We start from the raw sequence: 22,239 nt of genomic DNA on the forward strand, positions 1-22,239 counted from the left end.
ACCATTGGCAGAATGAAAGAACTACTTAAGTAGGAGCAAAAATGAATGTCTGAGACGCAGAAAAGACACCATAAAGATGTTGCATGTAGGTTTGCCTCAACTAATGGCTATTCCACATGTTTTATCGCCCTGACAGGATGCTTTTAATGCAGCCAACAGTTCTCTTAACAGACATCACTAGTTCCTAGGAAATCTGATAAATTACATGAAGTTATGCAATCTCACAAATATCTCCTTTAAAATTCTAGGGCAGATCTTCCACTAGTTTCTTTAAAAATCAGTTTCTTCCAAGCACCTCGTGGCATCCAATGCTATTCATTTTGATAAAGACAGGAGAGCTTCTGAGGATTGTGGAGATGGTGCATACTTCTACCTTAGCTTTCTGTACAATAAACTGTCACTCTCACATGTCTAAGTTTCCTCTGGCTTCTTTTAATATAAAAAGTCATTTTAAGATTACTGACATTATCTCTGAACTCTATGCTTTCCTCAGTATTTCAGGTTACTGAACACTAAGTGTTCGTATGACAATGATGGAGTCCCCAGGGTGGCTGCTGCTACTGGATTGGTTATAAGATTTGCTTGTCTGCATACTGGAGGTCATGAAGGCAGAGCTTTTAAATGCATCTCTGGACCAAGATGTGCTATTTGGATCTTCATCTACTGAGGTTCCCAAAAATATATAAAAAGGTGAAACTTAATACAAGGGTTTCCTCAGATTATTCAGTCCCCTACCTACAATTATGATAGAAACCTTCTTTCGAGCCCAGAGCCTTTTACAGGAAACAGTTCAAACAATCCCAACAAAAGACAAGAAAACAAGCAGTGGTAGCAGAGTTCTTAAAAAGAATATGCCTTCTACTGATCTCTTCCCCTCCTCCACCCTGGCAACCTGGAAAAGCTTTCCCAAAACCTATAGCTTCACTCCCCTCTCCCTCCGCCACCAGAATGCATCAGACACCTGAGTGAGATAAGGATTATATAAAAGGGCTACAACTGGCAGTGGGACTCCCTTCTCCCTTTTAAAGGGATTCTTCTCTTCCTGCCAATAAAATTTCCCAATTTCCTCTTATTCTAGAACAAATTCTGTCGCAGAGAGTAACACAGCTTATTCCACTAGATGAGAGTGAAAAATGTTTACTTAAGAATGTTTCTGGTGCCTATGAAAGAAGGACCAGTGCTGGATCTTTCATTTCTAAACTTGCACATAAAAATTCCAAAATTCAAAATGATTGCTCTCACTACGTCTCTGTTACCGCTCATTCCTCCTTTCAGCTTCTTAGTATCTCAGGATTTAAAAGACACCACAATCTAATTCACAATTATAACTTTTTGTGCCTAGTTCATGTTTTCAGTTTTTCTCATTTATTATTTGCTAACTGCTCCAAGATTGTTTACAAAGTGCCTGGTTCCGGTATAGCTCACTGCAGATTACAGAGCATTTACATTTTTTATGTAGATGACTACCTTATTTTTATAGACTCTTTCAGGCTGTCAGGAATATCTTCTTTTTACAAAGCATCTTCTTCTCAACCTGGGGTGTAAACTAAGCTTAGAAAAGTCTTCCATAATTTTGTCTCACTGGATAGGTTCATAGGTAGGTACTAGGCTATCGGCCCAAGGGCCTACATAAGCCTAGCCAACAAGGTTCCCTGGCTTATGCCACCCAAGAAAATTATTTTCCTGTGCCACTGTCTAGCAGAGACACAGAAGTGATCCCCGGTGTGCATTTCCTATAGGTTCATAGTGTTTCTAGGATGTCTTCTTGATACATCCCTCCATGATGGTCTTTTTTCCTCAGGACAAAAGACTTTTACAAAGACCAATTCCTGTTTTTTTCCCTAGACAGACCCAGACAACAGCCAGGGACTATCTCAACATATTAGGCTTTATGGCATCCACAATTCTCATGATTTCCCAGGCCAGATTACATATGTGAAAAATTGGGCTCCTCAAATCAGTTTGGACCCAGCATCAGCATCCCCCGTTTGTTCAGATTCCACTGCTGGATTTTGTGTTATATAATTGAACACAACTCCGCAAACCTTCATTCATCGAGCCAAAAACAACAAATATGCACTTCAGCGAACGTGAACTTCAGCGGATTTCTAAATGACGGAATGGCATATGTTGGCCAACACTGCAACCATCAGACAAACTGCAGTATGTCAAACCCACCAAGGTGGGGGGGCTGCCCCCCCCCCAAAATATATATACCAACTCCAAGATCACACTGCAGTGGGGAAAAGGACAAATTTCCTGATGTTGGCCAACTAATGCCATTGCCTGTTTTAGAAATTTGCTGAAGTTCACGTTTGCTGTTTTCGGCTCGATGAATGAAAGGGCACAGTGTTGAACACTGAATTACTTAACATAGACCCACAAAGAACCAAGCATCAGAGGCACTCTACCAGCTTCTAGAAAGTGACTTAGTATGTGGCACAAAGAAACTGTCAGTTTACAATCAAAGAAGGAAAGATAAAGAAGAAAGTCAGACATCCTTCATAAGGTATGCCAGCAACAACCTGTTCACCAGTCACAGGACAAAGGTAGATGGAAGGAGTATTTCCAGCAGCTTCTGAATGAAGAAAACTCCAAAGAAGCTGCACTGTCCCAGACACAGCATATGATGACAGAAGAGAACACAGAAAAAGTAAGAGCAGCACAAAGGAAAATGAAGTCTGGGAAAGCAGCAGGCTCAGATGAGGTCACAGCAATATAATGAAGATGTTGGGTGAGATGAGGGGGAAATGGCTCCTGAGGGAATTCAGAGCAGTATGGAGAGAGAAAGGCGTATCCCAGATGATTGGAGAATAAGCATACTTGTGCTTATGTACAAGAACAAAGGGGACATCCACAACTATGGGCAGTACAAAGGCAAACTCCTGTCACATCATATGAAAGTTCTGGAAAGGGTGACTGATAAATGGATATGCACATCAGAAGAAAGGAAGACGGGAGATGAGCAGTCTGGATTCAGATCAGGATGCAGCACAAATGACCCATGTTTGCAGTGAGATGGTGGAGAACAAGTTAGAGAAGAGGAAAAAGTACAACTGGGCATTTCTAGACTCGGAGAAAGCTGATTTGGGAAGTGCTGCTGTGAGTCAGAGTCCCAGAAACATTAGTAGAATTAATGCAAGCTATGTACAAGGACCAAATGACTCAAGTACGAAGAGTATTCGGTCACACGGAGAGGTTTCCAATGGGAGTGGGTGTGCATCAAGGTTCAGCTCAGAGTCCACTGCTGTTCATGCTGGTGGTGATGGACTACATCAGCAAACAGGGTGTAGGGGACAGATCAACACAGTTGCTGTATGCAGATGACATAGCCTTACAGGCAGGCTCTTAGCAAAAACTTCAGCAAAGGACAGGGGAATGGAATGCAAAACTGGAGCCACATGGGATGATACAGAGTACAGATAAGAAAGAGGTAATGGCAGCAAACTGGTAAAATCAGAAGAAGCTGAGAACTAAGATAGAAGGGAAGATAGTGGAACAGGTTAACAGTTTCAAGTACCTGGGAGGGTGGCTGAGGAGAAGGGAAGTCTGAATGAAGAGGTCAAAGCTAGAATCAGAGGGGCTGCAGACAACTGGCATAGAGTGTCACGGGTAGTGTATTACAAAAGAATGCCAAGCAAGCTGAAAAGTAAGGTGTACAATACAGTGGTGCACTGTACTACTGTATGGTACAGAAGGCAGAACAGCTGAGGAAGCTACAGGTGATGGAGATGAAGTGCCTGAGACAGGTGGCAGGATGCACACTGAGACAAACAAAGAAATGAGGACATAAGAGCAGCAGCCAAAGTAGCTCCAACTGCTAAAAAGATCAAAGAAAATAGATTACAGTGACCTGGACACATGCAAAAGACAATATGGTGAAGATTTGGGGCAGACAGTAAGAAGGCAAGAGAAAATGAGGGCATCCAGCAAAGAGGTCAATCGACTGCATGATAGAAGATCTGCGACAGCCAAGGCATGAGTGTAGAAGGCAGGAATGTGGCACTGAATCGAGACAGAGATGGTGACAGTTAACATGACATCTTGATCCCATGCAGAAAATGGGAAGGGGGTGATGATGTCCCATGCTATTCAGTATTAATCATATCGTGGCAAGTCTCTACCAGACAAAGTCAGAGGCCATTCTAGCAGGGCTGCAGCTACTTCTGCTGCTTTTTAGAAGAGGAGACTGTAGAAATATTTGTAGAGGCAGCAACTTGGCCCTGTTTCCATACAAACCTGACCATTTTTCTACAGCTAGGGTACAATTTGCTAAAACTACTCTCCATTGTTTCTGGACTCTGTTCCTACTTCCTCCCTTCCCTTCTACACTTTGATATTTGACCCATATAGCTTAGGCTACTAAAGCACTGATTTAATGATAGCATAGTGCAAGTTGTGCAAGTAAACTTACCAAAACAGTAGATGTTCAGATAGATCACTGTTGGAGTACAACCACCCTCCCTCCTTCGCCAGTGTGGAGATGCATACTTATTTTCCCCTCTTCTTTTAGTACATACTTATTAGAAGAGCTCTAGCCTCCTGTTTGTCCTGAGGCAAAAATACTCGGAATTGTGGAGTCCATATGTCTATTTTTCACTAGCTCACTCATGAGCTTCGACTGATGTTCAAGCATGTGGAAGGTACCCCTAAAGCCTAAAGCTCTGGAAGCTGGTCAGACATCTGATCCTTGCAAGATACATCAAATATTGCTTAGGCTACTGCACCACTGGTGTATTTGAGCATCTATTGTTATGGTAAATTTATTTACACAACTACACCGATTTCACTTCTATAAAATGGATATGTCTATATTCCAACTTGAAACGCATTTTGGGTACAGAAAGTAAATGTTAAATAATGTCTTTATAAGCATTGCATATTTTAGGCTGTTAAATGAAATAACTTCAGATACATAACTGAGAAAACTTCTTTATCATGCTGACATTTTATGTTCATCTTGTTCATTATACCGGTTACGACTTGTGTATCCCTAGCTGGTATACATAAAGTCAAACAAGACTTAAAAATGCACTTGATTACTAATGCAGCTTTTAGGGTATTTCTGTGACATTTTTTAAGGAAATTTACTTTCTGTAAACAAATGCATTCCGTTAGCTGGTGGGAGAGACAGTGGGAAGTATTTAAAAAGTATACTTACAATTTTGTGTCACTTGATACTCCACTCTGATCTTCCTGATGTCTACCATTTGACTGACAGATCTGCTGGATTCCCATGGCACTGAAACGATTTGGTGCAATTTATGTTACTTTCGATGTTAAAGAATGCAGCAAACCACAGACTGCAACAGCAAGCACAGGCAGTGATAGAGCAGACAAAATGCAGACACAAGACACTGTGCTAAAACGAAACTCGTCCAACTTTCAAATTTGATCCATTAAGTCCGGTAAAGCAAAAGCAGGCGGACACGAAACTGACATACAAAGCAGGTTTTCTTCTGGTGTTCATTTTTCTTCCATGAGTTCCCAGTAGTAGTAGCATCATCAAAATCTGCATTTTATTTTTAAATTTTCAATGAATTTTATAGGTTTACATTACTTTATACTCCATATAGCAAAGGAAAGCTTCACATTCAAAATTAGTCACTGATACAATCAATAAGCCCAAATAAATCTGGAAACATCTGATATTCTTTTGTACATCATTCGGGAAGGACTACAACAGCATTAAAGAATAGGATGAGGCAAAGTTAAATGAATGTCCTTCCTGTCAATCCTGGTGTGAGTTTGGCAAATTTAAAATGATGAAAGTATCGCCTAGAAAGTGCCCTTTCTGTCTCAGTGAACATACTATCTTCTGTAACCATCATCCTCATGTTCCCAAAAATAATACAAAACAAATATGTAAGATTTTGCGGTAGAAATGTCTGTTCATTTTATAATTAAAGCACTTTTGTGCAGCCTGGTAAATTATCAAAAGTTAGTTTCAAAATGTAAATGCTGATGAATGTACCACCTCTACATGTTTTTTTAACTGGAACAGACCAAAAGCTTGTTTATTCACTGCCACTCTGAATATGTTTTTTTTTCTCCCAGTTACAGAACTGTAAAGGCATTTTTGGCATTTACAGGAATTGTGAGCATAGGAGAGGAGCAAAAGACTTTTATTCTATACACTTTTCACACTGAAAACAATATGCATCACGTCCAATGTTATTTTATTCCAGAGTATAGTTACTACAGCTGACACTGTTTTTGCTCGACAGCTTCCTATTTATCTAGCAAAGTTATACTCACTAACATGAATTAATTACTTACGGATGCCATGCAAACCACAAGGTATACCAAGGTGAACCGTCATTATAGAGCAAGAGTTTAGCAGCATTATAAAATATTTAAGCACTTCTGCAGTTTGTACCAATAGCTTTAATAATGGATTTTTTGGAGAAATTATAAAGAAGCTCCTGCCTCTTACATCTCCTTCTTGCCCAAACACCAAAACTGCATCTCTGCAAGTCCAGATAATGGTTTGCAAGAGACTAAATCAGTACACAGTGTTACAATCCCTTTTTAAACGTATACCCCCCCCCCACCTAGTGCAAGTCAGACATAACATACAATTAAAATGTGAGGAAAACAGCAGGTTTTTCTTTTGTCATACAGAAGCTGACAACATGTTCTGCATTTCATTTGCAAGCACTGGTCCCTAAAGACTTAAGTAAAGCCCACCACAGAGTTAAATTTCACGGATCTGTTCTGCCTCTCCTCTGTGGTCTATACAGAACCCACATGGATTTCACTTGGGACCTCGATAACTGCTGGTCTGCCATATAAAGAGTTACAGTTTTTGTCAAGTTAGGACATATATTTATTGCTGCACCGATAAAGTGCATCTTGAAATAATGTACCGTTACCATAGATGGAATGCAATACGTGCAAATAAGCAGATTGCTTCAACAGCTTCATAGACTTAAACTACTAATTCAAACTTCTGAATCAATAAATATTAATTCTAGTTCCATTTGTAACTCAAAGTTAGGTGAAGAGCTGTAGTGATAAGAAAAGCAGTACTCAGTCTTACAAAGAGTGTATTGCGAATTTTAGTGGTGTCACTTAAGCTGATGGGGTCAAATGGGAGCTTCGTTCTACCAGTAGTTAAAAACTTCAAACTAATTAATATGGCCATAAGCTAAATACAGAACAGTGTCAATCAGATTTTAAAGTTTACTTAATCTAAACTCAACCAAAGACACAAATTCAGTAGTTAAGAAATACAACAAATAGTTATGAATCTTCCCAAAAGTACAGTTGTGTACACTTACCATAAATGTAGATGTTAGAGTGTCTTCACTGTTGCAGTCATCACTGTAGGATTCTTCCTGCCGGCAGGCAGCCCTCGGTCGGCCAGAATCCCAAAGTCTGGGTCCGGCGTCGGCTGTGCAGTCATCCTCCCTGACGTCAGAGCGCCAGGGGTACAAAGCTCCCAGCCGACACCATGCTCACCATTTTTTCTTGCCCCAGATGTCAGGTGCTCAAAAGTAAAGGCTAAAAGTAAGGTACAACAAACCCCGTACTCTGTAGCAAATACACCTCAGAAGAAGGGTGAAGCAGGGAACCACACGAATGAAATAATAAGAGGGGACAGGGGGGTGGGTAACCCAGACTGCAACAGTGAAGACACTCGAACATCTACATTTATGGCAAGTGTACACAACTGTACTATGTTCGTGTTTCACTGTTGCAGTCATCACTGTAGGGTTGAATCCCAAAGCTGAGATAAAGGGTGGAGGTTATCGAGTAGAAGGGACAGCTAGAAGGCCTTGCAAGACTGCAGAAGCAAAGCCTGCCCTGGACTTAGAATAAATTGGTAGATTATAGTGCTTAGAGAAAGTATGCACTGAACTCCACTTTGCAGCTTCCAAAATATCTTTGGTAGGTACTCCCCTGAGAAAAGCAGCAGAAGTAGCAGCAGCTCTGGTGGAGTGAGTCTTAATTTTTTCTGGGATTTGCTTTCCATGATGAGAGTAACAAAATCTGATTCCATGAGCAATCCATTTAGAAATGGTCTGTTTTGAAATAGCTTTGCCTTGGGAATTTGCTGCATAAGAAACAAACAGTTGTTCTGTTTTCCTGATATCCTTGGTTCTGTCCAAGTAAAAACAAAGCTGCCTGTGCACGTCCAAAGAATGCAAGATCCTCTCCCCCTTATTGTGTGGATTGGGGAAAAAAGTTGGCATGTGAATAGTTTGGTTTAAAGCCACTTTAGAAACCACTTTAGGCATGAAAGTAGGGTTAGTCCTTAAAGAAACCCTGTCTTGATGAAAAATAATGTAAGGTTCCACAGCCATGAGTGCTTGTAACTCTGAGACTCTCCTGGCTGAAGTCAAAGCCAGTAGGATAGCAGTCTTCCATGATAAATGCTTTATATCAGATGTGGCAGCAGGCTGAAAAGGAGGCAGAGTAAGTTTTTCCAGAACATAGTTGAGGTCCCAGGCAGGTATGGGTGGTGCCCTAGGGGGCCTTAAATTCTTTGCTCCTCTGAGATATTGTTTCAGAAGTGGATGTGAAAAAATTGGAGGATCTGTATTGTAATGTGCAGAGATAGCCAAGGCATGTATTTTTATGGCGGAAAAGGATAAACCCTTATGTAACATCTGTCAGGTAATGTAAAATCAATGGAATATTTGGAATGAGAGGATCTAAATCCTGAGCATGCATCCAGGTGCAAAATCTCTTCCATTTACCTTGATAAGATTTTCTAGTGCTAGGCCGTCTGGCTTCTAAGATAACATCCATGACCTGTTTGGAAAGGGTAGGATTAATCATAGACCCTGAATACGCCAGGCTGCGAGTTTTGATATGAGAGTGCAGAACCTGGCCCTGGTGTTGGGACAAAAGATTTGGAATCTGAGGTAGAATCCAAGGAGGCTCCTGGGATAGATTCATCAGTGTTGAGTACCAAAATTGTCGAGGCCAATTTGGGGCAAGTAAAATCATCTTGGGTTTGTCCTGTTTTATCTTTAATAATACCCATGGAAGAAGAGGTAGAGGAGGAAAGGCATACCCAGAGTCGTTCTTCCAACTGAATGAGAGAGCATCCACTTTCCATGCTAGTTTATGATATGTCCTTGTGCAAAAAGTCTGTAACTGGTAGTTGTGGGGAGATGCAAACAGATCTATGTCCGGGCAGCCCCAGGCTTCTGTAATCATCTTGAATATTTGGGTGTTTAGCATCCACTCATGTGGGTCTGACAGGTTCCTGCTCAGGCTGTCTGCCAGAGTATTTTGTTTCCCTGGCAGGAACTGAGCTTGTAGGTCCACTTTGCAAGCTAGTGCTGTGTTCCATAGAGTCATGGCTAGTCTGCAAAGGGGGTAGGAGTGTGAACCCCCTTGCTTGTTTATGTACCACATAACTGTGGTGTTGTCTGTCTGTATCAGTAGTTGCCCTGGCTGTAGAAGATCCCTTAAAGCCAAGAGGGCATTCTGCACAGCTAACACCTCTTTTAAATTGATATGTAGGTGCTTCTGATCCTCTGTCCAAAAACCTTGCAGGCCTTTCCCCTGCAAGTGGGCTCCCCATGCGTAATCCGAGGAGTCCGTGGTTAACACTTGGTAGGCTGGAGGTAGACTGAAGGCTTTCCCTTTGTTTTGAAGACATGCCATGGCCCACCAGTGGAATTCCTTTTGCAGGCAAGGCAAGACAGCAATCTCTGTGTCTAGACTGACAATGCTGGGACCATACGCTTTTTAGGTACCACTGTAGCTTTCTCATATGCAGTCTTGCATATGGTATGAGAAGGATGCAGGAGGCCATGTAACCCAAAGCCTGCAGGAATTTCCTTGCCGTTAGCGGAGACATTAACGCCAGGGTTTTGAAAGCTGAAGCCAGCTGAAGTTGTTTTTCGGATGTCAGGAATGCCATCTCGGTTGTTGTGTTTAAAAGAGCACCCAGGAAAGTTATCTGTTGTGTGGGTATCAAATTTGACTTTTTTATGTTATGTTCACAGTGAATCCCAGGTACTAGAGTAGATTTTGAACAAATTCCAGGTGCTGGAGTAAGACATCCTTGCTGTCTGCTTGAATAAGGCAGTCGTCCAGATAAAGGTAAATTTGAATTCCCTTGAGTCTGCAGTAAGCTACTACTGGTGTGAGGCACTTGGTGAAGACCCTGGGCGCAGTAGACAAGCCAAAGGGCAGTGCAGAGAATTGATAATGTTTCGAGCCTGCCTTGAACATGAGGTATCTTCTGCACTCCTGTCTGATAGGAATGTGTAGGTAAGCCTCCTATAAATCCAATGTCACAATCCATGCATTTTTGCTCAATTGGCAGGAGCTGCTGCAGAGTAAGCATCTTGAACTTTGGTATCTCCAGGAAAGTATTTAAGACTGACAGATCCAGGATGGGTCTCCAAGAATTTTGTTTTCTGGGAACTAGAAAGAGTCTTGAGTAAACTGTCTCTGATTGAGGAACCAGTTCTATGGCCCTCATAGCCATGAGGGATCACACCTGGTTTAATGCCTCTGCCCATTGGTTTTTTGGTAGGTCTGGCCATCCGTTTGGTCTTGGCTAGGTATGAAAGTGGAATCTGTAACCTCTTGAAACTACATCCAGAACCCACGTGTCTTGGGTTATGCAAGTCCAATTTCGGTGAAAAAGAGAGAGTTTTCCTCCTAGAGGGGCTTCCAGGAGAGAGGTTCCTGGAGCCATGCAGGGGGAGTCACTGAGCCTGTTTCTTATAAGATTGAGGTCTGTCCTCTCCACCCCTGGGGGTGGAAGCACTCCACTGTCTTCAGTCTATAAGAGGTCTGTGCTTGTGCCCTCCCTCTGGGGTGCCTATATCTACCCCTCTGAGGCCTGTCCGAGCTAGGAAAGGACCAATTTTTAGTTGGCCAATTTCTGCTAAATCTTGGGGGCTGAACTTGTAAGAAATCCTTAACTGTTTGCATGGATTTTGCCTTCTCCTCCATTTTCTTTATCACCTCTTCAGCCTTAGACCCAAACAAAACATTATGTTGAACAGGAGCATCCAGTAACTTTGCTTTCACTTGATCAGGCAAATTTTGTTCCTTTAACCAAGTATGTCTTCTAATGACAGTGCCAGTGCAGCCGCCCTGCATGAGGCCTCCAAAGCATCAAAACCACAGTGTAAGGTGCGTTTCCCCACCTTCTCAGTAGCATGCATCAAATCGTGTAAAAATGGTACCTAGCTTTTGTTTATTGACAGACAGAAGAAATTGCTGATATTTTAGCATATGGAATTGACAATTTAAAGCCCTAATGGATAAAGTAGCAGAAGTGTACACTTTTTTGCCCCATCTCTCCAAGGCTCTAGAATCCTTATCTGATGGAATAGGGTTCTTAGCAGTGGCGGCCTTAACACCCTTAGGACCCTGAGAAATGGTTTCTGGATCAGCAGTAGGAGTTTTGTAAAGGAACTGGTGGGAGTCAGAGACCCTGTAATATCTGTCAGGCTTTGCAGGGGCTGGAGGAAAGGAGTCAGGAGTTAAATTAGCCTCAGAAAAGACATCATCCACAATATCCAAAAATAGGAGGAATAGCCAGGGGTCTGTGTTGGGAAAGGAGGAAATCCCTAAGCCTTCTCTTAGATTCAGAGTACTCCTGTCCTTCCCAGTGAAAATGTTCCCTCATGTCATGTAAAGTTTCCCCAAAAGAAAAATGCTTGGGGGGAGAAGCTGAAGGAATGGATTCCACAGCATCAGAATTCTCATAAGGAGGGAAAGTATAATCCTGTTCAGAGGAAGACACTGAAGAGATAGATGCCTGATCAGAGGATTCATAGCCCAATTCTTGTCTTGGCCTTTTGTCTGGAGGGGGATGTGAACCCCTAATCATAGTTAGTAAGTCCTCCACCATTTTAAGCATTTGTTTTTGAGATTTAGGTCCCAGATCAGAGAAGGCCTGGGCTTGAGTCTTTGTTTTAGAAGGAGTCTTTGCCTTTGCCTTTATCTGAAGCTGCGTAGGCCTGAAAACCCCTCGGAAGCCGCTACCTGCACAGCGGCTCCGGACCCATCCAAGGGAGCATTATCCGAAGGTCCTGCACCTGGAGTACTCAAAGGCCTAGTTGGCTCTTCGTGGGAGTCCATTTTGGCAAGCGGTTCTGTAACAGCCGACGACAGGGGCTGCGAAAGCACCTCACTGACGACGGCTGAACCTGCAGCTGGCTCTGCTTGTAAACCATCGTCTGATTTGGACCTCGGACGCCTGTCCTTATCCTTGCGCCTTTTGTGAACTCCAGTAGTCGGAAGCGTGTCCGACATTGTAATTAAATCACCTGCCAAAGTAATGAAAAGCAAAATCGTATCTCCGCTTAATAGTACGTTGATTAAATCTAGCACAAAACTGACAACTAGCTATGTCATGGTCAGGGCCTAGACAAGGAATACAGTAAGAGTGGAAATCCTTATGAGGTATTTGCTTCCCACATGAAATACAATTATTAACTTTTTCTGACGTCGGACTGGAGCAAGAAAAAAAGTTTCCCCAACGGGGTACTTAGCTTTGAGAAGAAGAAAGTCTTCGGGATGAAGAACCAAAAATATCAGGAGTCAGCCGACCGGCACTTGCGAACTGCTTCCACTGCACGGCAAGAAAGACTGGTGAACATGGCGTCGGCTGGGAGCTTTGTACCCCTGGCGCTCTGACGTCAGGGAGGATGACTGCACAGCCGACGCCGGACCCAGACTTTGGGATTCTGGCCGACCGAGGGCTGCCTGTCGGCAGGAAGAACCCTACAGTGATGACTGCAACAGTGAAACACGATGAACATCGAACACAAATGAACCCAAAAGCGAGGTATATATCAATGTAGAAGAAAAACCCAAAGTAGAAGGTAACTAGAATAAACTTGACAAGTCCACCAACATATAAAATCCACAGTTTTAATGAATGAAAGTCAGCATTGCTTCATCAAACAAGTAACAAGCAGCTTCTACTTATATATACATTACAAATTCAAATCAACCAATCATATACAAACAATTCAGTGTCCTAAATATCATGTAATCAAGCTCGCTCATAGGTAAGCTTTCTACAATAAAACGTGTAGGTAAAGGCATATACAAACACCTGATACTAAAACCTAAACTAAAATCATATACAAATGCAAAGACTAACTCTTATGTTGGAATTATTTCAGTTTCCTAGACTTTGGAGTCAGTTTCAGAGGGACAGAATCATTTAAACCCAGCCCCCTATGTGCCCCCAGCCTCAAAATCCATTGAAGTTCCATACTTTGATTAACAAGGTCCCCCATCCGGCTATTCATTGTCTGGACATGTAACACCTGAAACATAAATGTATGCTGTTCATTCATTGATCGGGTATGTTTAGCCAAAGCATTATACTCCAACCCCTTCCTTGTACAGTACAGATGGTCCTTAATACGTTCTCTAAGACGGCGGTTGTTCTTCCCTACATAGAAATGAAAACATACCTTAGTGTGCCACATATACCACGTTACATGTATTACAGTCTGCAGTAGTTCTAATTTCCCAAAGGTGCCCTGTCCCTGGATGTTTAAAAAAATCTTGATTCATTTTATGTACATACAATAGGCACAGATTCCGCATTTACCTGTTGCTTCAAATTCTTTTTAAATTTGTATATAAAATGAGGTCTTGCACCTACTATATTAGTAATTTCATCATCCACCAAGAGAATATGCCATTTCTCCTGAATATTTTTTTTAAATTTGTCATCCATACCATAGGGCAAGACCATCGAAATCTGAGAAGAGTTTCTGTGCCTGTTCTCATGATGTTGCTCCACTTCCCTCTCTGAATAATATGGCTTAGCTTTCCCTCTCCTCTCATTTTGCACTGTCAAATATGCCTTATCAATTTCTTGTGTATAATAACTGCTATTCAAAAATCCTGTTTTTAAATTACATAGTTCCTTCTGATACATTTCTTCTTGACAACATAGGTGTGATACCCTCATTGCTTGTCTTTTGACAATGTTTGGGAAGTGTCCATACTACCACGAGGCAAAAATGCTGGACGATAACACTGTTTCCTATGTAGCCTAGTTGACCATCCCTTATCCACTTTATAGATGGTAACACCTAGAAAATCAATACTCTCAAAGGAATAATTCATGGTAAATTGCAAAAAATCACTGGCACAGTTAAGTTGTTGATGGAAGGATGCCAAGTTCTCCTCACTCCCCTTCCAACAAACAAAAAGATCATCCACAAATAACCTAAATAAGGCAGCACAGGGGTCAGATAGCAAATATTTCCGCTCCCAGTCCACCATGACCAGGTTCGCATACGTATTAGCACAACTAGTGCCCATAGCAACCCCCGATAACTGCCAATAACATGTGTCCTTAAACAAATGCATTATGTTCAAGGATGATTTCTAACAACAAACATAAAAAATCCACTTGTTGTATTGGCAGTTTACCATGCCTCAAAAGTGCTGACCTCACCATATCTATCCTTCTCTCATTGAGTATACTTGTGAACATCAAAACTACATCTAGTGTAGCCAACAGATCCATATTCATCACATCTGATGTATCTGCTGCTTGATATAGGTCTACTAAACAATGTAGTGTCTTTTAAGTACATAAGTGAAGTCATTTAATACTTTTTTCAACTCACCATCCAAAAAAATGTAAATGGGTTGTCAACCAACCTGCCACTGCTACTACTGGTCTAAACTTAGGGCACCTGGGGCTCTTGTGCATCTTTGGGAGACCATGCACCCATGGGATATATGGATTTTCAACAATAAAAAACTGAAATAATTCCTTAGTCAATATTCCCATGCACATACTTTCATGTAAAGTGTTAAAAATATATCCACTCATATCATGCACTACAGCTGTTGATACAACCTTATAGACTTTCAAATCTGATAACATTTCAATCATTCCTTCATAATAAAAGGCAGAGTTCAATACTACAACAGGTCCCCCTTTATCTGAGGGACGTACAACTATATTTTCATTCTTCTGCAGATCATATAATGCTAGTCTTTCAAATGACGACAGGTTATGCCCCTTCCCATTTATAACATAGTTCCAAGTCATGTGTATAAACAGCATTCTCACATGCTTTTAAAAAAAAGTCTCAACATTATGTGGTAACAATACTGTTTCTTTTATAATGCGGCTCACTTACATCTCGTACATTATTAAACTGTAGTTTTAAAGCTACATTGCATGTAAACAATCGTATATATAACAGCAAATCACTAATGTCCATATTACTCGTAGGTATGAAGCTCAAACATTTATTCAGCAGAGATGACTCGGCTGCTGTTAGTTCATAATTCGGTTCCATTCTAGGTCTCCTGCCCATACCCACACATCTTCTTTAATGTATGTATAATGGCCCTGGCACCTTTTCCCGTTTCTGTCCCCCTTCTCAGACTTCGATGGTCTTGCCCTATGCTATGGATGTTGACAAATTTAAAAAATAAATAAATCATTCAGGAGAATTGGCATATTCTCTTGGTGGATGATTAAACTACTAATATAGTAGGTGAAAGACCTTGTTTTATATACAAAAATAAAAATAATTTGAAATAATTGTGCTACCCTAGAACGAATAGGTTTGTAGAAGGCACTGTATATGAGACTACTGCAGACTGTAATACATATAACGTGGTATATGTGGTTTTCATTTCTATGTAGGGAAGACCAACCGCCATCTTAGAGAACATATTAGGGACCATCTGTACTGTACAAGGAAGGGGTTGGAGTAGAGTAATTTGGCTAAACATACCCTATCAATGAATGAACAACATACATTTATGTTTCAGGTGTTACATGTCCAGACAATAAATAGCAGGATGGGGGACCTTGTTAATCAAACAGAAAGTATAGAACTTCAATGGATTTTGAGGCTGGGGGCACACACGGGCTGGGCTTAAATGATTCTGTCCCTTGAAACCGGCTCTAAAGTCTAGGAAACTGAAATAATTACAACATAAAAGTTAGTCTTTGCATTTGTATATGATTATAGTTTAGGTTTTAGTATCAAGTATTTGTATATGCCTTTACCTACACATTTTATTGTAGAAAGCTAACTATAAGCGAGCATGATTGCATGTTATTTAGGATACTGAATTGTTTGTATACGATTGGGTTGATTTGAATTTGTAATGTATATATAAGTAGAAGCTGCTTGTTACTTGTTTGTCTGACGAAGCAATGTTGACCATTGTGAAAGCGCTCACTTTCATTCATTAAAACTGGATTTTATACGTTGGTGGACTTGTCAGCTTTATTCCACTTAGCTTCTACTTTGGGTAAATATAAAAAATAAAGATGTTCAACTAACAATTCACTATTATCAAAATTCAGTCCATCAGGCATACTCAGTAGTGAAAAAAATGAAAATGAATCAAGCAATAAAACTCAAACTAATAACTCATTGTCCCAAGCGATCATGCATGATACGTGCAAGCCTAAATCTATCATTAGCAGAGCTTCATATACACAACACAGCATGTTGTAGGAATACACTTAGTTTTGAATAACTGTGTGATTAATCTGGAAGGTTAAATAAAAATGATACAGTATCAGACTACACTAAACTGATCAATAAAAACATAAGAATGTGTAAACTTAAGAATGTTTCTTAGCCTTGAAAGAGCAGAAACCAGTAAGGTAAATGCAAATTTACCACAAACTATCCAAGCAAAACCTGCCATACACAAAAAGGCTGTAAAAGCCAAGGCATCAGATTTGGTGTCAGTGCAGGACTGCCATTAGTCCATTTTTTTTCTAGTTACATCTTAAAACCTTAAAAACAAGGAAATCTGAGTTCAGAATACCAAAGGTATCATATTAAAATTGACAGTAAGTATTCCTATAAAGTGAAGCAACAATACAATGTGGACTGGCCAGTTATGGAACAACTAAACGAAAACATCTTTAAGCCCTTGTGTCAAGGCACACTGTGATAAGATTTCTTTTATGATCAAAAAAAGTATAGAACTTCAATGGACTTTGAGGCTGGGGGCACACAAGGGCTGGGTTTAAATTATTCTGTCCCCTTGAAACCGGCTCTAAAGTCTAGGAAACTGAAATAATTACAACATAAAAGTTAGTCTTTGCATTTGTATTAAATGAAGCAAGCACAGTTGGGTATCTTCTGATTATTTCCATCACTGTACCAGAAGACATGACAAAAGAGAAACAAAAACTGCCAACAGACTCTAGGCCAATGCAGACTATTATCAGTAAAAAGATTGCACAGACCGACAACTCCACAGCCTGAACAAAGGCACTTCTTAGTCATGGAAACTTAGATCTATCACCTTGCCAAACAGCACAGATTAACAGCTATGAAACATACAGACAGTTTGACTTGTGGCACAAACTAATAACCTAGATAAACAATAATCTGGACTGATAGCTGCCTCCATGGCTCCACATCAGTTCCATATAGTATCTGCCCAGCAGTACTCTTCTAATGAGTAGAATGTTACTTAAGTTATAAGCAAACAGGCAACTGTAGTACAATTACAGTCTACAAGTAAAGAGAGGGTGGTTGTCTTATGCAAGCAATAATGCCTGACAGGGTGTGTGTTAATGTGTAATTAACACCCGCCCAGGGGTCTTATGAGGCCCGACACCACAGGCGGAGGGCCTCTACACCCCTGGAAGGGTATTAATTACACATTGATATACACCCTAGAGGGCATTATTGCACTTAGAGAATGGACTCGCTGTAAAATTGTGTTTCACTTTTTTTAAGTACTACATATATATATATATATATATATATATATATATATATATATATATATATATACACACATATATATATATATATATATATATATATATACACACACACACACACACACACACACACATACATATATACACTTTTTTTTTTTTTTTTAAGACTGCGGTGGTGGTGCTGCGGTAGTAGCGTTGTCGCCTCACAGTAAGACGTTGCCCCGTTCGATTCTAAGTTACAGCGTCTTCTGTGTGGCGACATGTGTGAATGGGCGTTCCTTCATTGAAGGTTGTGCGTCAGGCCCAGCAAGTCGGCACATAAAACTCTACTGCCAATCATTAGCAGGCCGGAGTTCCGCTGTGGCGACCCCTAACCGGGAAAAGCCGAAAGACACAACAACAACATATTTTTAATGTAAATTTTTTTTTTTTTTTTTTTAATACATTTTTTTAAATGTAAATTAGTTCTTCCACCTAATGGTTTAAACTTGCTGTAGTATATGCTAATTGTTCTGGAGGAAGCATTTTACATCAAAAATACATAAAATAAATATAGTGTTTAAAAATGAATAAGTGAAACAATAATTTTACATACAGCCCATTCTCTCATTCTCATACACACATGCACAGCCTCTTCTGCTTTCACTCACACACACACACACACACACCTCTGCTGTTATGCATTCACTCACACAAGATCGGTCTCGCTCTTTCGCAATCTCTCTCGCACACAGTCTCCTCTGTTTTCATACTCCATTCACACACACAAGATAGCTCCTACTCTCTCAATCTCACACACACAGTCTCCCCTGCATTCATACACGCATTCAGTGACACACTATCGCTCTCACTTTCTCGAATTCACACACTTTTTTTTTTTTTTCACATTTTACGCGTACTAAACAGCAAAACAGCTGCTTACCAAGCGTAAAATAATGGCAGTCATTATTTTTTCCCAGCCGAGCTCCATGGCAGCTTGATGTGCTGCTGTGAAGCGGCAGACTTGGTTTTAACCGGGCATTACTTGTACATTAATGTCCTGCTGGAGAGCGTTCATTCTCCAATCAGTGTACTGATGTACAGGTTGCTCATTTTCTAACATAAAATCCTAGGTGGGAAAAGGTTAGACATATGTTTTTTTTTTTTTTTCTTTGAAAATGTTCAAGAGAAACCCCTACCAGTGATGTGAAGCAAAGGTCTCCCCTCTTGAAATAAAGTGGTAGAAAAACTAATTCAATTCTCCCAAACCAGCAAACTTGCACTTGGATCTGGGCAAGTACTCACACCCACTGCACCCGGATCTGATGCTGAATCATGCTCACACCCACTGCACCCGGATCTGATGCTGAATCATGCTCACACCCACTGCACCCGGATCTGATGCTGAATCATGCTCACACCCACTGCACCCGGATCTGATGCTGAATCATGCTGATGCTTTCCTGGAACAGAAATATAAACAAATGAGAGGCTCTGAATAAATGAAAGTTATAGAAGCTTACCATAACATGCTAAATCTGTCAGGAGTTGTCCCTCCGTTTCACATAACATTCATGATTAATTCCTTAAAATATCAACTATTTTGATTCAACCTTTCATACCACAAAGACTCTTTTCAGTCATGTGAGCTGCTCTAATGTGAATCCTTACATACCACTACTTGAAGCAAAACCAAATAATCTCAAGCAGTCAAACCTTTGACAATATGAAAAAAAATCAATCAAAAGCTTTTTTTTGAAGGGAGAAGTCCCCTGCACCTTCATACTTAAAATATATTAACATTATGGTCACAGAACCATGGAAAAGTACAGTTTTGTACCTACCATAAATGTAGATGTCCGATAGGAATGCATCTGCAGTCCTTACAAATGGGTTGTCCTGTCGTCAGGCAGCCCTTCGGTCGGCCGGATTCCAAAGTCTGGGTCCGGCTTCGGCTGGTGTCGCACTTCACCCGACGTCATCGCTGCAGTTTTTCGGGTATAAAGGCATCAGCCGACGCCATTTTCCTCAGTGTTTCTTGCCCCAGATGCCAGGTGCCCTCTTGGATGGCTAAATTTGGATAAATGCCAATGTTTCCAAATAGTAGAGAGCAAACACATAAAATAAGCATGTATGTACATATATACAAACAAATACACCATAATAGATCCCCCAAGCTAGCTGAAGGATGGCAAATACCCTAGGAGTACCTCAGAGGGAAGGTGGGTGGTAATCCTGACTGCAGATGCATTCCTATCGGACATCTACATTTATGGTAGGTACAAAACTGTACTATGTCCTTCAAGGATGCATCTGCAGTCCTTACAAATGGGTAGAATACCATAGCTAAACAAGTGGAGGAGGAAAAGAGTAGAGATTATGGTGTAGCTAGGATCCCTTGCAAAACAGCAGTGGCAAAACCTGCTCGGGATCTAGAGTATAAAGGTAAATTGTAATGCTTGGCAAATGTATGCACGGAGGTCCAAGTAGCAGCCTCTATAATGTCCTTGGTAGCCACTCCTCGTAAGAAAGCTGTGGTAGTGGCTGTAGCCCTTGTGGAGTGAGGCCTGATGTTCTCTGGAGTTTTCTTTCCATGGTAGGAGTAACAAAATCTAATGCAATTTCCAATCCATTTGGAGATTGTCTGTTTTGAAATTGGTTTTCCTTCCTTTCCTGTGGCATATGCTACCAGAAGCTGGTCAGTTTTTCTATTGGACTTAGTCCTGTCCAGGTAGTAGCGTAATTGTCTATGTACATCCAAGGAATGCAAGAGTCTTTCTCCCCTGTTCTGTGGGTTTGGGAAGAATGTAGGTAGGTGGATAGCCTGATTTAATGACACTCTGGATACCACCTTAGGCATAAATGTAGGATTTGTTCTCATGGACACTATCTTGATGGAAGATCAGGAAGGGTTGCACTGCCATTAATGCCTGTAGTTCAGAGGCCCTTCTTGCTGAAGTTATTGCCAGCAGGAAAGCAGTCTTCCAGGATAAGTATTGTAATTCTGCTGTTGCTGCTGGCTCAAGGGGAAGTGTCAATTTTTCTAGCACAAAGTTCAAGTCCCATGCTGGCAATGGTGGTTTCCTGGGAGGTTTTACATTTTTAATTCCTCTCAGAAACTGTCTGAGCAGGGGATGAGAGAAGACAGGAGGATCCAAGCTGTATTCTGCTGAAATAGCTGATGCATGTATCTTGATGGAAGAATAGGACAGGCCTGTGTGGAAGAGCTCTGCCAAGTACTCCAGGATGTTGGCTATGTTTACCAGTGTCACATCTTCTCCCTTTGCAGTACTCCAAATGAGATATCTTTTCCATTTTGCTGCATAATTCTTTCTTGTAGAAGGTCTATGAGCCTCCAGGATTATGTCTTTAACCCTTTGGGATAAATTTGGGTTAATTGCTGTTATGTAATGTTCCAGGCAGTTAGCTGCAGAGTTTTCAGGTTTGGATGCAGGATGTTGTAGTTGTTCTGTGTTAACAGTAATGGGATCAGGGGTAGTGTCCATATTTGTTCCCGAGACATGCTCCTCAGCAATGGGTACCAATGTTGTCTTGGCCAGTCTGGAGCTATCAGAATGATCATTGGACGGTCCTCTTTGATCTTCAGAAGCACCTTGTGCATCAAAGGAAGTGGTGGGAATGCGATGCTGTCAGGTTTTTCCAACTGAAAGATAGGGAGTCCACCTTCCAAGCAAGTGGGTGGTACGTCCTTGTGCAGAATTTCTTTAGCTGGTGATTGAGTGGGGATGCAAACAAGTCTATTTGTGGTAATCCCCATTCTCTTGTGATGGCTTTGAAGATGTCCGGATGAAGCATCCATTCGTGGGCATCTGTGGTAGTTCTGCTTAATATGTCTGCTAGAATGTTTTCTTTTCCCGGTACAAAAATTGCTTGTAACTGAATGTTGTAGCTCAGGGCCACATCCCATAGGTCCATGGCCAGCCGGCATAGAGGATATGAATGGGTGCCTCCCTGTTTGTTGATGTACCACATAACTGTGGTGTTGTCTGTCCTTATCAACTGACCTTCTTGGAGAAATGGTCTGAATGACTGGATTGCCAATTTTACTGCCAGCATTTCCTTTAGATTTATGTGTAGGCGCAGCTGGTCTTGAGTCCATAAGCCTTGTATGCACTTGCCCAGCATGTGTGCCCCCCAACCGAGGTCTGAGGCATCTGTCGTGATGGTTTGGCTTGGTTGGCTGTTGCAGAAGGGCAATCCTGTGTTTGATTGACAGGCCTGAGCCCACCATAGGAACTCTTGTTTCAGGCATGGGATTATTGGAATTTTGGTTTCTAGGCTGTGCTTGTGTTGGGACCACAAATTCTTTAGGTACCACTGTAGCTTTCTCATATGCAGTCTGGCATGAGGGACCAGAATTATGCAGGATGCCATGAAGCCTAGAGCTTGCAGTACTTTTCTTGCAGTTAGATGGTTCTGCTCTGCTAATGCCAAGAAGTACAGAGGTAGTTGCTCTTTCTTTTCTGCAGTTAGGAATGCCATTTATTTTGATGTGTCCAGCTCTGCACCCAGAAAGGTTATTCTTTGGGATGGAATCAGCCTTGACTTTTTTATAT

The 22,239-nt window shown here is 41.2% G+C and overlaps 1 protein-coding gene across 2 annotated transcripts in view; it reads right to left on the reverse strand.

The window, feature by feature from the left end:
* The window catches only part of PRKX (protein kinase X-linked), a 1,617,443-nt gene that overhangs the window by 852,882 nt on the left and 742,322 nt on the right, over positions 1-22,239 (reverse strand). The window contains exon 4 of one of the 2 annotated variants that reach the window (XM_044072450.1): positions 5,162-5,242. The exons of the other annotated variant lie outside the window; for it this stretch is intronic. Within the exon in view, the coding sequence (XP_043928385.1) occupies positions 5,162-5,242 (81 nt within the window). The remainder of the gene's footprint in view (positions 1-5,161; positions 5,243-22,239) is intronic. 2 annotated transcript variants of the gene reach the window in all.

This window comes from Protopterus annectens, chromosome 5.part0 (assembly GCF_019279795.1).
Source record: "Protopterus annectens isolate FY-2018-M chromosome 5.part0, PAN1.0, whole genome shotgun sequence".
Taxonomy (NCBI): Eukaryota; Metazoa; Chordata; order Ceratodontiformes; family Protopteridae; genus Protopterus; species Protopterus annectens.